Source organism: Rhamphochromis sp. 'chilingali' (assembly GCF_963969265.1).
Source record: "Rhamphochromis sp. 'chilingali' genome assembly, chromosome: 11".
In the NCBI taxonomy this organism is placed as follows: domain Eukaryota; kingdom Metazoa; phylum Chordata; class Actinopteri; order Cichliformes; family Cichlidae; genus Rhamphochromis; species Rhamphochromis sp. 'chilingali'.
The window spans coordinates 13014643-13029422 of record NC_137938.1 but is presented as its reverse complement, the minus strand read 5'-3'; the positions used below and the strand labels follow the sequence as shown (position 1 = coordinate 13029422).

At 38.8% G+C, this 14780-nt stretch overlaps 1 protein-coding gene across 10 annotated transcripts in view; it reads left to right on the top strand.

The window, feature by feature from the left end:
- The window catches only part of LOC308404971 (CUB and sushi domain-containing protein 3-like), a 251895-nt gene that overhangs the window by 93772 nt on the left and 143343 nt on the right, over window positions 1-14780 (top strand). For all 10 annotated transcript variants that reach the window (XR_013973240.1, XM_080895307.1, XM_080895306.1 and 7 more), the window contains 9 exons: window positions 5255-5367; window positions 6636-6713; window positions 8203-8290; window positions 8914-9038; window positions 9882-10003; window positions 12370-12473; window positions 12759-12871; window positions 13194-13376; window positions 14031-14357. Coding sequence is in view for 9 of the 10 variants with exons in the window: in XM_080895307.1 (XP_080751433.1) it covers window positions 5255-5367; window positions 6636-6713; window positions 8203-8290; window positions 8914-9038; window positions 9882-10003; window positions 12370-12473; window positions 12759-12871; window positions 13194-13376; window positions 14031-14357 (1253 nt within the window). In the remaining variant the exon portion in view is untranslated. The remainder of the gene's footprint in view (window positions 1-5254; window positions 5368-6635; window positions 6714-8202; window positions 8291-8913; window positions 9039-9881; window positions 10004-12369; window positions 12474-12758; window positions 12872-13193; window positions 13377-14030; window positions 14358-14780) is intronic.

The window sequence follows — 14780 nt, the reverse complement described above, 5'->3', positions numbered from 1 at the left end:
CTATCATTAAGGGGGCAAATTTTGCTTGCTGACAGGCCAGGTTGCACCCAGCATGTGTGGATGCACTGCGCAGAGGTTTATTGGATGAGGATTTGCATTATTTGCCGTGTATGCATCAGACACTGTTCAGTAAACAATATTTTTTAGACACAGTTTTGAGAACTATTGCAGACAGTAAAGCTCAGTCAAGAAACATTAGACATTTTGGAAAGTCTATTTTTTCCTGATTGCATCATGGTCGTCTTGTGCACTGCCGGGATTCTCTGTCTGCTCCTTTGGCTGGCTTTCCTGTGCTGTGTCACACATTTCTATACCGAGCATGAGTGAAGCAAGGCTCGTAAAACAACAGACTTCAGAATAAAAGCGTTTAACAGAGGCCGTATATATAATGCTATTAAAATGTATTTTGTAATAGTGTAAATCTGACATGTCTTTTATAAGCCATGTTTCAAATAAATAACAATTTAAATTCATGCAGAACCTGCATTAAACTCTGATAATTAACATCTGCTAGCTTTGTAATGCAATAAACATTTTTTGTTTTTTTTAATAAATCAAGTACATTTTCCAACAAAAATAGGGGCTTTCTTACATTTTTGTACATTATAACATCTTTGGCTTAAATGAAATTAAAGATGACATTTTGGTGGTGTTGCAAAAACATTTTTTATAACTAAAAATATGCAATAAACTATATCTACATGTCAGATAAAATCTCTCATGAACATATCTCCTTTTGGAGACTCCTCTATTAAATACTGGGTGGACTGAGACATTAATTTAAGGGTATAAATTGTTATGTTATATTTTTCTATAAGGTAAAATCATTTACAAAGCAGTAATTGAATATGTAGCGGTTTCTCTCCTGGGTATGGTGACCATGCATCACTTGAAACTCCAAGATGATGTTATTATCCGTTACAAATGTCAGAGGCTGTCAGACAGAGTTCTTGTTTTAAGCCCAACAATCCAAGTGGGACCCAGTGAGCTTGAGTGCAGCGGGGGCAAGAATTTTAGAGAGATGGCTTCAACTTCGCCAGGTAAACAAACAGACAAGCAAACAAACACGATTCAGTGCGAGCGATTCTCTCGTGACTATAAAATTCATTGCTTTTGCTCGCTCTCTTTTATGAGTGTCTTTTGAATGTGTGCAAGGCCATTGGACAGGCAAACTCTCAAACATCCTAACATATAGCACCAGCTGCAGGCAGAGACAAGTAAACTGTCAATTTACCCTTGAGGTTTACAGCTGCTTAGCAATGATTTAGAGCCTGAAACCTCAAACTCTGCAAGATTTAAGATTGACTGTTAGCCTTTTTATCAGGCAGAAAGACTTGAAATGGCATCCAACTTCTTATCCTCCCTTGAACCTGTAGCATTACATTTTAATATTAGGTTATTATATCCGAATATAGCATGAATATAAATGTGATCACCGAAAAGTAGTGTCAAATTTAGAAACCTTAATCCTGGATAAGTCCTGCATTATACCCAAGACAGTGCAGGTCAGAGAAACATAAATCACATTCAAATCAATTCATATTTTCCACATCTCTGTAATTCCACATGTATAAACTGAAAAAACAAAAAAACCTCTCAGTTACCCATTGTTGTCAACCACCTTCCTGTAAGTGAATGTAGACGTTATTATAGACTTACAGGATGGTTGGAAATCCACAATTTCCAGACCCAAGGAATGACATGTGTTTTCCTGACACCTCTTACCAGCTTTTATCCGTTTGTCAATTGAAGATTTCTATCAGATTTCTGCAAATGAGTTTATTGATTCCATCAAGCTGGGGAAGTTTGAGGATACACATCAATCACCATGAAAATAGACAAACGCAAAAAATAAATAAATAATCTGACAAAAACCAACAGTGGAGTCTGGCAAAGCCAAAGAAAGCAGTTCTTTGTTATTCTTCTGACCTTTAATGTGATTGTTCAGCCCTGTTCACAAAGGGCAAAAACAACAAGCTGTAGATTACACGTCAGTCATTATTCCAAATGTAGACACAGAGCATAAAACCTCCAAGGCTTTGCAAATATTAGATACAGTTTTTGCTTATAGAGCATACTCTTAAATTACTTTTTTTAACATCTACTTTTTTCACAGTTTGAGTCCTGTTACAGTCTTTGATCAGTCGGGTAGATTTTTTTTTTCTTCCTTCTTGGTTCACCGAATATAGTCTTGCATAGCAGCTAAATGCTTTTCAGAGAAAGATACCAGGTTAAGCAATTAATGTGAATAGTTGCCGGTTATACACCAATCCTGTTATGAGAAACCAGTGTGGTGCGGGCCAACAGGCGCCAATCTGCTTGAGTTCATTTCCTGAGCTGTAACTGATGAGGGAGCAGCGGAAGTGATGGAGAGCAACGGCTTCTCCCTTATCACATAAAACATTCCTAGAACTACTCCCTGCTGTCAGATTTTATAAAACATATGTGGGAGGAAAAGATAAAAATCACCCGGGAGTTCCTTTTTTCATAAGTTTGATCGCTTATTATCTGTGGTACACCAACATCTAACCCTCAACTCTGTGAAAGAAAGTGAAGACCCCAGAGGTTTCAGCTCATTGCCATGGCCTCTGGGCCACGTTTGGCCAAAGTACCACCACGCTGAGACCTGTTAAGTTAGTATTTTGATAAAACTGCCATGTTCCCTTCAGCACTGTCTTATCAAATCATGCACATTTCAGTCATTTAGTCATGAGTGCCTTGCAAACCTATGAAACAATAGGTCTTGGCCCCAAATCAGCAATACAAAGTATGTAAATTTTGGATAAAATCAATCGCATAAAATGAGCAGCCTGAGTGAGTCAGAGATAGAAAGGCAGTGCATTATGTGACGAATCCATTTTTATCCCCGTTGGATTTTCTCATCTTTTTCACTTTGCCTGTATTTGAGGAGGTAGAATGAGAAAACAGTAGACAGCACTCACTTGTTCTCGTCTGTCTTAAGGAGACTGGGCATCCGAGTTATTTATTTGTTTCAATGACAGTTACATTAATGAATACCTGTGACATGCATCAATGTTTTGCAAAGTACCACTGAATTATTTGGCACAAGCATCTGGCTGCTCTTAAAAAATGTATCGCTAACTGGACAAACAAGGACAAGTGCAATAAAAAAAAAAATGGAAGAAATAATAGAATGCAGATAATATACTCATCAGTAGTTGCACACATATACATATGTTAGTTGGCTACAATGTTCAATATTTCTGCAAAAAAACTAAAAAAAAACCTAAAAACAAAAACTCACATATAGGTACATAAGAAAATTAAGATGCTGCGAGGCTTTTCTTCTCTGGCAGCCTTCAGCCTGTGAGCACGTTTGTGTTCATTTGGGTGTCTGTCCTCACTGGGAACAGCAGCTTGAGCGTGTGGTGAGGGAGTGTGCAAACCAAGCATCGCAGGAACCACATCACAATACATGTAATGTATTTTCACAATGTACCTGCATTTCTTTTTATAGCAGGGAGTTATTGCATAACTTTAATAGAATGGCTTACTGACTTTGATGCACATTCTTGCAAAAACTATACTCACTGGAGCAAGATATCTGCAAGGTACCATTAAGCCTTGATTTACTGTTGATGGCGGATCATGTTTTCCTCTGTCTGCCAACTCTCCCTTTGTGACAACAGTATATTTGTTTCCACGGGCTTTAAATTTGTAACCTCACCGCTACTTCTGGATGGGTATAATTTTGTTATATTGATCTATGTTGTTTACACACTTTGAGCAGATTTTTTTTTTTTAATAATTCGCAGTTTCGCTACAAGAAACATGGCAGCAAAGTCTTCTCCTACAGCTGTTTGAAAGTTGCTCTTTTTCATTCTGCCTGTATATTAGTGCCATTAGCATTTTATCAATGACGCATTGCGATAAAAGGTCAGCTTTTGTGTGAAAATCAATCACCCTTTAACTTCCCTCTTGAAGCTGCCATCATCTCCCCGTGTGATTGATAATTTGGGTTAAAGAGGTCTGTATTCAAAAAATTCATCTAGTTTGTGCATCAACAAAAAGTAAAACCAAAGAACAACAAAAGCATTCAGCAGCATGTAATCTGCCTGACACATGTTTCAGTCTGAGGTAAGGCAGGTCACGTTTAAACAGCAGGGACCAGAGGTGTAATCAAAGTAAGGAGAAATCAAATGCCAAGTAGACTTACTAATGCATTTATTAAATCTGCAATAGTCACCAATTAGTCACCTTTTTCCTTTCACTTTTCTACATCACTGTGTTCCTGCCTCTTTTTCCAACTGTCACTTTCATTTATTTTTCATTTTACTTATTATTACTGCCCCTTAGGTTGCTCGGTAGTAAATGCCAAAGAAATTACGTAGCCAAACCTTAATAAAAAAAAAAAATGACTGCACACACCTTAAGACATGCAACTGGGTGGGCACACATGCAGGCACATAAACTGTGGGTTTGTGTGAAACGCATTATTTTTCATGAGAGAGACAATTTGGAAGCACAGGGCTCGACTGTCCCAAGCCCTTGGTTAATAGCTACAATGGCATTGTGTGCTATTGACTGCAATATGACAGAGCATGGTGAAGTGATTACAGAGCAATAGAAAAAAAACAGCTGGTTAGCCAGAGAAATGAAAAGGTCCAGCAGCTACAAGCCTCTATGATTATAGAGCATCCCTGATGCTGTGGCCAAGCACAGAATAAAAGCTCTGATCTAAAACCAGCTGAAGACACTAAAACAGATGTAGTGAAAACACACAGAAACTTTGAGTCATGCAAACTAGTTTTTGCAACACCACCACAGCACACTGACAGCACGTGTGCACATAGGTACCCTCACATTTACTCTTTGTGCTGATTTTTCCTTTACTCCCTTACATATGTATTTATATACACAGTCAAATTACTGCCAGATTTCTTAGATTTCGTTGTTGGGTTTTATTTTAAGATCACAGTTTTTCTCTCCAGGCATGACATAATTAGCAGATGTTAGTAGTAGATGATTCATTCAGTGGCCCATCCCTATAGCTGGTGCGCTGCAGATCTCCCATTCTCATAAAGAATCTCGTAAAAGAAAAATTACAGCTTTTTATTCATGGTTTTCCTAATCCATATGGAAATGCCCTATAAAGACATAATATAATGTATATACTGTAAATAGGTGTCTTATGAGGGGCTCATTAACTAACACTTATTACAGGGAGTAAATTAAATTAAAAAGCAACATTTTTTCTCTTGTTTTTCTTGTTTGTTTGACTGTTTACACACAGGCTAACTGGAATGAATATTCCAGCACCCATCATTAGCAACAAAAACTGGTTACGACTGCATTTTGTGACGGAGAGCAACCACCGCCACAAAGGCTTCAGGGCTCAGTATCAAGGTAAGACATGATTGCTTCATTTGCACATCGTAATAGAGGGCCCCCTACATGAACAAAAGGGTTCATCGTAGGAAAAACACACTGTAATTACAAAACATGTTTTTGATCTTTGTTAACTGAATATCAAACACTTTGATTAATATTCTCTGTAGAGGGCATGAAGGCTTTTTCTGCTTTAAATCAATGACTTCAAAGCGCCTTGTTAATCAAATATTTGAGAGATAAATACTGTATATATATATTCTCACCCTCGCAATACTACAGCTCAATAGTCTCGTACACTCTCATTGTTTTATAGCCTGACTTTAAGTCAGTGTATGTGCTGCATGGACTATTTGCTGCATATACTTAGCCTCGAAGTGTAGCCCTAAAACAGATTTGAAATCTGCTTGTTCACTATAAAGCTCTATACAAACATTGAATAACATGCATGTGGCAAATCGTTGTAAATGTAAGACAAGCATTCATTCAGGTGCATGAAAAGTCACCTTTGTCCTCTCCTTTTAATTACTATGTAGTGGTCAAGCAGTTTTTATGAGTTTTCATATGAACATAGATATTTTTAAACAGACAAGCACTTAGAGGTTTTATTGAGCAGTGTGCTTAAAAGCATGTATTAGTTCTCATTGAATCAGCAAATAGATTCCCCTCCTTTCTTTTGTACTTGTGTGGAAAGAACCAGCTGACCTAGAGTGCAATTCAGAGGAGAGGCATTGCTCCAGTACTTTCAAATTCAAATAGCCTTGTTTTTGCTTGGTTTTTGCTTGATACACCATTTTACCGCTCATGGCTGTTCTGTTAATGATGACAGCCACTTGCATCACCTGGCTTTTGTTTGCAATCTGGCCCCTGCTGTGTTTAATTAGACTTTCTTTAGATAAGTAGCATTGCAGTCCTGGGGCGGCTTTTTGATTCTGCATGGTGTGTGTGTGTGTCCCCACTACAAGCTATAACCATTAAATCCGCTCTGACCAATCAATTTCCATCCACCGTTTAAAATGTGTGAGTTATATCAACAGGCAAACATAATAAACAAATAAATATATAATCTAGGTTTGATTGAATTGCCAGGGCAACCCTTTAGATTGCACCATACCCTTCGGACTAATGCCTTTTGATAAGATGATGCTGAGCAAAAGCAATTACAGTTTGATGTTCTTCATAGGACCAAGTATTATCCAGAGAAAGAAACACTTGTACTGTATCTTCTCACATCTAATACTGTAACTTCTTTTATCTAATGAACTCTTTCTATTGCTCTCGACCAGTGAAAAGCTCTGGAGAGCTTAAATCCAGAGGGGTAAAATTATTACCAGGAAAGGACAACACTAACAAACTGTCTTTGAGTAAGTCTTTTATTTTTCTTATGCAACTGTTTTCATTGTTTGGATTTTTTGTTTATGGAGGGCTTGTGTTCTGGGTCTTTGTTTTCTTTTTGTCGCTTCCCCCCCTTTTTTTGCTGCCTCATTCGATGAAGGAATTAAGCTACAGTACTAGATTTTGCAGAAGTGCAGTCTTTTTTTCTTTCTGATGACCTATTTCCCCTGCTGCCCAGGACTTCCTCCCCTGCCAGAAACTTACTGAGCTAGATCAGCCCTAGTTAGGTATATTGCAGCAAACCACTAAACATGATCAGCTTCTGTCAGACAAAACTCCGTCTCATTCTATTCTATGTAAGCTACACATTACACAGACTTAAGCCCATGCACTATGTGATCTACACATATAGCGGTAGTCAAGGTTGAGTGACCACTCACTTGTCAGATGATTTGTGTACACTTAGAGCGAAGTAAATGCATTCTAATTGCTCGCGGAGCTCTGTCATTAACATAAATCTGGAGTAGAATTCCCTCTAACTCAACAGTGTGCTAAACACTCAGATGATAACAGGTTGTAATCTTTATTGCCTTATGTGTCATAGATTCTGCACTGCATGGAGACATGAATAATGCAGTGAGCTCAAGTCTTTTCTATGAGACAATACTGTATATCATTTCAGAGACTGCGAGGAGAATGCTCCGTACTGTATGCCTTGTGGATTTACTCCGTATAATTGAACTCATAACGACATTATAACCTGTGGCGATTAAGTTCAAAAACGAATGAACTTCCTCAAAGCAAGCAACATGCCATTAGAGCGCCACACGCTAAAACTGAAGGGTCTCTGTGTGTGTTTGGGGTGATGTCTTGTTGCAAACATTGCAGCAGACCTCAGTGATAATTATGCAGCTACATATTTCATGAGTTTAATTTCCAGTGCATGCAGACATTGATGTACGGATCATAATGTAAGGGGAACATGAGCTTGTTAAGTCAGAACACACAAGCTGTTTTCCTGCCTCTAAATCGCCTCTCTGCATTCTTTCCATGGTAAAGGCAGTATTCAATATAAGCCATATCTCCAAGGCTTTATCTAGTCTACGCAAATTATTATTATGTATGGAGAGTCTGACTGAGTGATTATTGTTGCTCCTGCAAGTGATAGTTGAAGGTTATTTAATCCTCTTAGTGCCTGTTGGATCCAGATAGATTTTCCTCTATTTTGTTTAGCTCAGGTAAGAGTGCTGCGTTTACCCTTGCCACTCACTGTAATATCACAAAACACAACAGCACTGAAAAAAAAGCTGTTAGTTAAAAGTCTCTGACATTTCGAGATGAGGTCAACCCGTCATGTGTCAGAACTTTATGATTCGTGAAAGCAAAAACTGTTGAACATGCAGGGTTATCGGCTATTCAGGTGCTTGCTGTTGCAGTGGGTGTTGTCTGAATACACTGGGCTTTAGCAATTCAAGTGTCTCTCTCACAGTGCTCTTGGTCCCTGTCTTCTCTGCTTAGTGAATGAAGGAGGAATCAAACAGGTGTCTAATTACTGCCCTGACCCAGGGGAGCCGGAAAACGGCAAACGGATAGGCTCCGATTTCAGGTGAGTTGTTGTTTCGCAGCTTGAGTGAAGGATACGTAGCGTATGTGCAGATGTGTGCTGAGGGATATTGAAATGAGTGCTCCGCTTTCAGTATTATAACTTGCGCCACATGACTGCATGTCATGAGTTTTTACTGTCACAATCTATTAAGTCAGCAACAGGTGTGCACATAAACTAGTGTTAACCAGTTTATTCTCCACCTGCTGCAGATTTCAAACATTCTTTGCTTTATTTACTGTCATTTTAGTAGATTCTCAGTCTGTTGGCTATAATCTTCTTGTTAATATTGTGCAATTTAATTTGTCTCAGTGCCCATTTAGCAAGCATAGGAAAAAGATAACAGGGAAAATAATATGATCAACTTTCAGTCTCTTTGTTCTGTTATGTGGCATGGTTAGATTTTTTTTTCAGTCTTATCCTGTTATGTGTGCATAGGGAAGCCCAGTGTAGTCACCTGTGACAGTACAAGTCCATTGTCATTGTCTCGCATTACTGCATCATATACTCGTTTCTTTGTAAATGAATGACCTGAAACAAATAATGAATTTGATATTTCATCAGGAGTCATTTTTGAGGAATTGATTGCTTTTTTCGGGCATTAATGGTGTTTGCTATCTTCTCAGTATCGGAGCAACTGCTCAATTTACCTGTGATGAAGACCATGTGCTGCAGGGTTCCAAAACGATTACCTGCCAGCGCGTTGCCGAAGTCTTCGCTGCTTGGAGCGACCACAGACCCGTCTGCAAGGGTGAGCGGGGCTTCCGATGAGCTAATAAAACTGTTTGATTAAGGCGGTGCCTCTGGATATATGCTCCATGCAGATAGAGGAAAGTTCATTGCTGTTAATTATGTATGAAAGCCTCTTCTGCTACACTCTGCTTTTCCATTCCAAAATGCCCTCACTGTTTTTCTGTGTTTCATAATACCTGGAGCACCTTTTAGAATTTGATTAATGGAAATGTGACTAATAGACCTCCTCTCTACTTGTGCAAACAATATATTACCTTTCAGTCACATTACAATGCACGAGTTATTACTCTGCCTTCTGAGCGCCACTTTCATTAATATTTATTGTGAAGTTGAAATTAATTTTTATGGGTCATTTAGTGATGTTTATGCTGTGTGTCCAGCACAGATCTTTATATCTTTTCTATATACACAGACAAGTATAAAATGATAAATATGTAAAAATGCCGTTTGGCCTGAATTTTTGGTCACTGAAAGTACAATGAAAATGTTTGGGTTGACCTTTTTGCCTTTAAAGCTCCACCAATTCTCCAAGGTACACTTACTGAGAGATTTTAAATCAGCGTTCCAGATTGGAGAACTTTATGAACTAGAAAAGTTTGAGCTGTCTCAGTTAAGATCAGGGCTCAGTGGGGATCACACACTGTGCTGGAGGACTCCTTTTTCTTCATGATTCTCACGATGGTTCTGTATTGCTCGTGTACGTTGGGGGTTATTATGTCACGTCATATTGCAGAACGCACTTCAGACAAGTCAGTGATAATAGCAAAACATTTAAAGTGCCAAAAAAGTTACACAGGCTGTATATCTTCTCTGCTTTGATATTCCTCTTATACTGTTGCAGTGAAAACCTGCGGGTCGAATCTACAGGGACCGTCGGGGACGTTTACATCCCCTAACTTTCCTATCCAATATGAGAGTAACTCACAGTGTGTGTGGATCATCACTGCCAGTGATCCGAACAAGGTAGGAGAACTTGTACACTGTCCATTAAACATCCACCACTACTGTTACAATGGTAACCGTAGCAGTCGATGTTTGAGGTGAGGATTCAGTAGTGACAAGTCTTGTTATCTTGGCTTTTTTCCGCATTTTTCTGTGTTAATAAAATAGCGGTAAATTCTGATACAGTAAATCACAAAAACTATGCATTTTCACCTTTCTCTGCTCACCGCCGCATTGGAACAAAGCAGTTACTTCCAAAATATAAATGCAATAGACAAAAGGTCAAGATTAGAAGCCCAGTGAGGCTCATGATTGCAATAATAAGAGTAAAGGTTTTGTGTAGTGCCAACCTGCAATTCCATTAAGGTAATAAATAGTAGACCAACACTTGTAAAATTTACCTCTGAGTAATCTCTTTGCACTGCACCTCCCTCATTAGTTTTATTTAAAAAAAAACACATTATTTTGTTGCTCCTGAGCACCATTACATTTGTTCTGTGAAAATAGTTCCTTCCCTGTAGAGCATTTGTCGACGTATTTCCTTGGAATTTTTGGATCTGTGTTTTATATGCATCTGTTTTTTTCCAGGGTTATCCAAGTTAGGAGGGGCTACATAGAATATGCATATATTTCCATTTTTACTTTCTGTCATTAATGCACATTGCAGGAGTGGATGGCATTTCGGTTCTCACTAGATTACCAGCTTGACTGTGGCTGTTGGCAGCCTAGCGATTCGCTTCATTCATCTGTGGTCACGGAAATGGGGAGAAATAATGATTGATTGAGACCAGCTTTTCCCCAAAGTGAAGAGGTCAAAGCTGTTTTCCAAATGGTCATTACTGCTCTCCTACATAAATTTGTCTTTCTATTGGTATTCTATCCAGTGAGCCATATACACAGGGGTGTCGACTAAGTACTTTCCTGCTAATAAATAATAACTAACCAACTGACGCTCATTCAGAACTCACTAGGACTGGCAAGTGCCATAGCTTTGTGCCACTGTGCACTCTCCTAGGCAAACAAGCCATTGACTTGGCACTGAAACTTGGTCCATTAGTGTTATTATGGTAATTATGCTTATTTGCGTGTCGTAATGAGGCTGTTATACATACATATTGTGCAGACGCTGCCCAACCCATGGCCAAAAGAACGAAGGCTATGGATGAGCAAGCGGCCATCATATGGTTGTCATCAACAGATGTGACACTGGTGTCATTACGGCATCCTTCCTTTCATCACTAATCCGTGCAGGCAAAGTGCAGGCTGAGATAATGTGGCATGTTTGTGTAATGCCTCTGCAGCAGACATGATTATTAGTGTAAGCAGCTGTTGCCAGTTTGATCTTTAAAAATGTCATCTTTTGTGACGCTATGTACATTTGTTAAGGGGGTAAAAAGATTCACCAGTGACAGCCGACAAAGATATCTCAAGGGTAAATGCAGACAGGCAATTAATAATTTCATATGCTTAAGTTTGCTTTACTCTGATTGGTTCTTAAAATTCGATTTGTGTTCTGAAGTGATGCTGCTGTCAGTTTCTATATTGCTCTGAAGGATGCTTGCGGTGTCCTTTGTCTATGCTGCACATCTCCATTAACATTCACTCTATAAGCCTTTTCCTATAAAAAGTCAAAAATCTGATATGACTTGTGTTTTATATTTTCCCTCTATTTCCCCGAACGCCACTGTTGATTTAAGTTTTCGGGTAGTTTGTGGATATTTGATTAAAGTACCAGAATATATTGTATGTTATAGCAGCTATGTGAATTATGAAAATAGAAGGAAGCGTCTTCAGCTTTTATAGCTCTGCTTGATCAAACATTGAGCTGTCCTCCTGTGCAAATGTATATGACATTACATGGAGTTTCTCTGTGTAGGCCTGCCTTTTGCAGTTTAGCTACAATATCTTCAGCAACATTTTCCCAAAAGGCAAGTTATGGAAATGAGCAGCTATGTTATGAATATCATAAAAATTAGATGGTGGCTTATTTGGTAATAAATCTTTAGAATAACTGCTCATCTGATTGAGAGGGTTTGGCCTATTTAAATGAACGCAATGAATAACATTGACTGGCGGGGTTAGCAATGTCTGTCAGGAGACCTCTCTGTTTGAATCCCTTCAGTGTAAACAGCTTCCACAGGCAAATGGCGACTTTCAGCTTCATGGTTTTGTTGAAATGTATTGAAAAAAAAAAAACTGCTGACAGAAAATTGACTTCTCAGCAAATGTTCATAAACTATCTGCAATATACCATGCTGGCTTACTTTATATATATATCATTCAGTAGAGTGTTCTCAAATGTTATTGAATGGTGTAAGGAGGGCTTTGCTGTTTGCAAATTCACGACCAATCATAGACTGTCATAGTGACTTTGTATTTTACAACAGGTCATTCAGATCAACTTTGAAGAATTCGACCTAGAAATTGGGTATGACTCCCTAACTATTGGAGATGGAGGGGAAGTAGGTGACTCTAAAACGATCATTCAAGTGTAAGTATTTCATAAACTACTTCATTGGATAGATTATTTTAGCATAATATTGCAGTCAAATCTTTCCAAATCTTTTTGTGAGTCGACATTAAAAGAAATACTTGAACAAAAGAATCCTTGAACCGGTTAAATGACTCCACCACTTCAAGTGTGGCTTACTTGTTCAAGTTACTTGTGTTTTTTATCTGCGTATAACAATGTTTGTCTTCTAATCTGCTTAACGTGTAATGAAATCTCTCAGTAGTGAATTTTGATCCCACACTGGCTTGTTTGTCTTATCTGCAGGCTCACTGGGAGCTTTGTCCCAGACCTAATTGTCAGCATGTCCCATCAGATGTGGCTTCACCTCCAGTCTGATGAGAGTGTTGGCTCAATTGGATTCAAGATCAACTACAAAGGTACACACACTATTGTGCTGATGCCATCTCTCACTGTCTGTATTCATGTCTGTCTCTGACTGTCTCTCACTAAAGCAGCAATTTTATTTTACTGTCTGCCTTCCTGCCGATCTGTCACTCTTTTATCTTTCTACTTCTTAAAAAAACTTTCTTAACCCAACTTCCACACTCTTCAACTGCACCTATACAGATAATCTTAAAGAAAAAAAAAAACTATCTCAGACTACTTTCCTTGACGTAATCCTCTGCTCTCCCCCTCCCATTTCCACTCTCTTTCTCACTTACTTCATCTGTCCGTCCCCCTCTTTTCTCTTCTCCACAGAAATTGACAAAGAGAGTTGTGGCGACCCCGGTACACCTCTGTATGGCTATCAAGAGGGAACTGGTTTTTTAAATGGAGATGTTTTACGCTTTGAATGCCAATTTGGATTTGAGCTCATTGGGGAAAGGATGATAACCTGCCAGAACAACAATCAGTGGTCAGCTAATATCCCCATCTGCATATGTGAGTCCCATACTTGTTTTTAATGACACTGGATAAGCAATTACTTATGTGCTTGGAAGGTTCACAATGACACTGGGCTATTTGAGAAATAATTACAGAGTTGTTAACTGAACATGCAGAGCTGTGCACACAGCACATTGTGTGAAATGGGAAGTTTTTGTTCAAGCTTGCTTTTTTGGGTGGTTGTTGTTGTTGTTGTACTATTTATCTGAACTGGAGAAGGTAACATGCACTCTACTGTTTATCATCCTATGTCAAGGCATCCCTCTCCTTGTAGTTACAACATTCCTAACCTATCTCCATAACAAAAAACTAGACTTGTGTTCCTTCGATTTAACTGCCTCCTTTGGGACAGTGTGCAGTATTCCTGTGCACCTATATTCATATATGTCTGTACTTTTGTACAGTTCTCTGTTCCGTCCTGCTTACAGTTTCATGTTTCTCAAGCTACTCAGCACCCTTGGGAGTAAACCTGTCTCCAGTTTGCTGAGCTACTTATACAGTACTGACATTGTTCTGTAGAGATCTTTGTGCCTGGTCCTGTTATGGGAGATTCTGCAGTGTAGACATGTCGTGTGGCCAGTGAGAGTTGCTGTAAAACAAATTGCTTACTCGGGATATATAACTGATGTTTTTGCCCTCTCTGTCACACAGTTCCCTGTTTCTCTAACTTCACTGTGCCCATGGGGACGGTGTTGTCTCCAGACTATCCAGAAGGCTACGGGAACAACCTTAACTGTGTTTGGCTGATTATCTCTGAGCCTGGCTCCAGGATCCATTTGGCCTTCAATGACTTTGATTTGGAGCCTCCTTACGACTTTCTTACTATCAAAGATGGGGATCAGTCAGGAGCCACAATACTGGGACGCTTCTCGGGGGCTGAAGTTCCTTCCCATCTGACATCCAATAGCAACGTTTTGCAGCTCGAGTTTCAGGCCGATCACTCGATGTCTGGGCGAGGGTTCAACATTACCTATAGCAGTAAGTGGCTGATCAATGGGTAAATGAAACTAAAAGAAAGAGAAATGCATTCACCCTCTACCTTTCATGGTTAGGGATTTTTTTGGTGGTGTCTCAGGTCTGTCTGACCTGTTAAATTTGTACAATTTTTAGACGCAGTTAACCAAACAAAAAAAAAAATTACTAAGCGTACTGTGCAAATTAATTGTATTAATAGAAGAGGAATGAAGTTTAGCAGAACCTGTAGTTTATGTGAATGAGCGTGTTCTCAGTCACAGAGCTTTATTGTCGTCCTTGTTGCTCTTTTAGAAATTATGTTTTTTCCTGATAATAATGGTTATAATTTCTTGGCAGGCATCTTTTATAACACACAAGGACACATTACAATTCATTGAAGCAATGGACAACAAATATTTAAAAAAAAAAAAGGTTAATAAAACCACT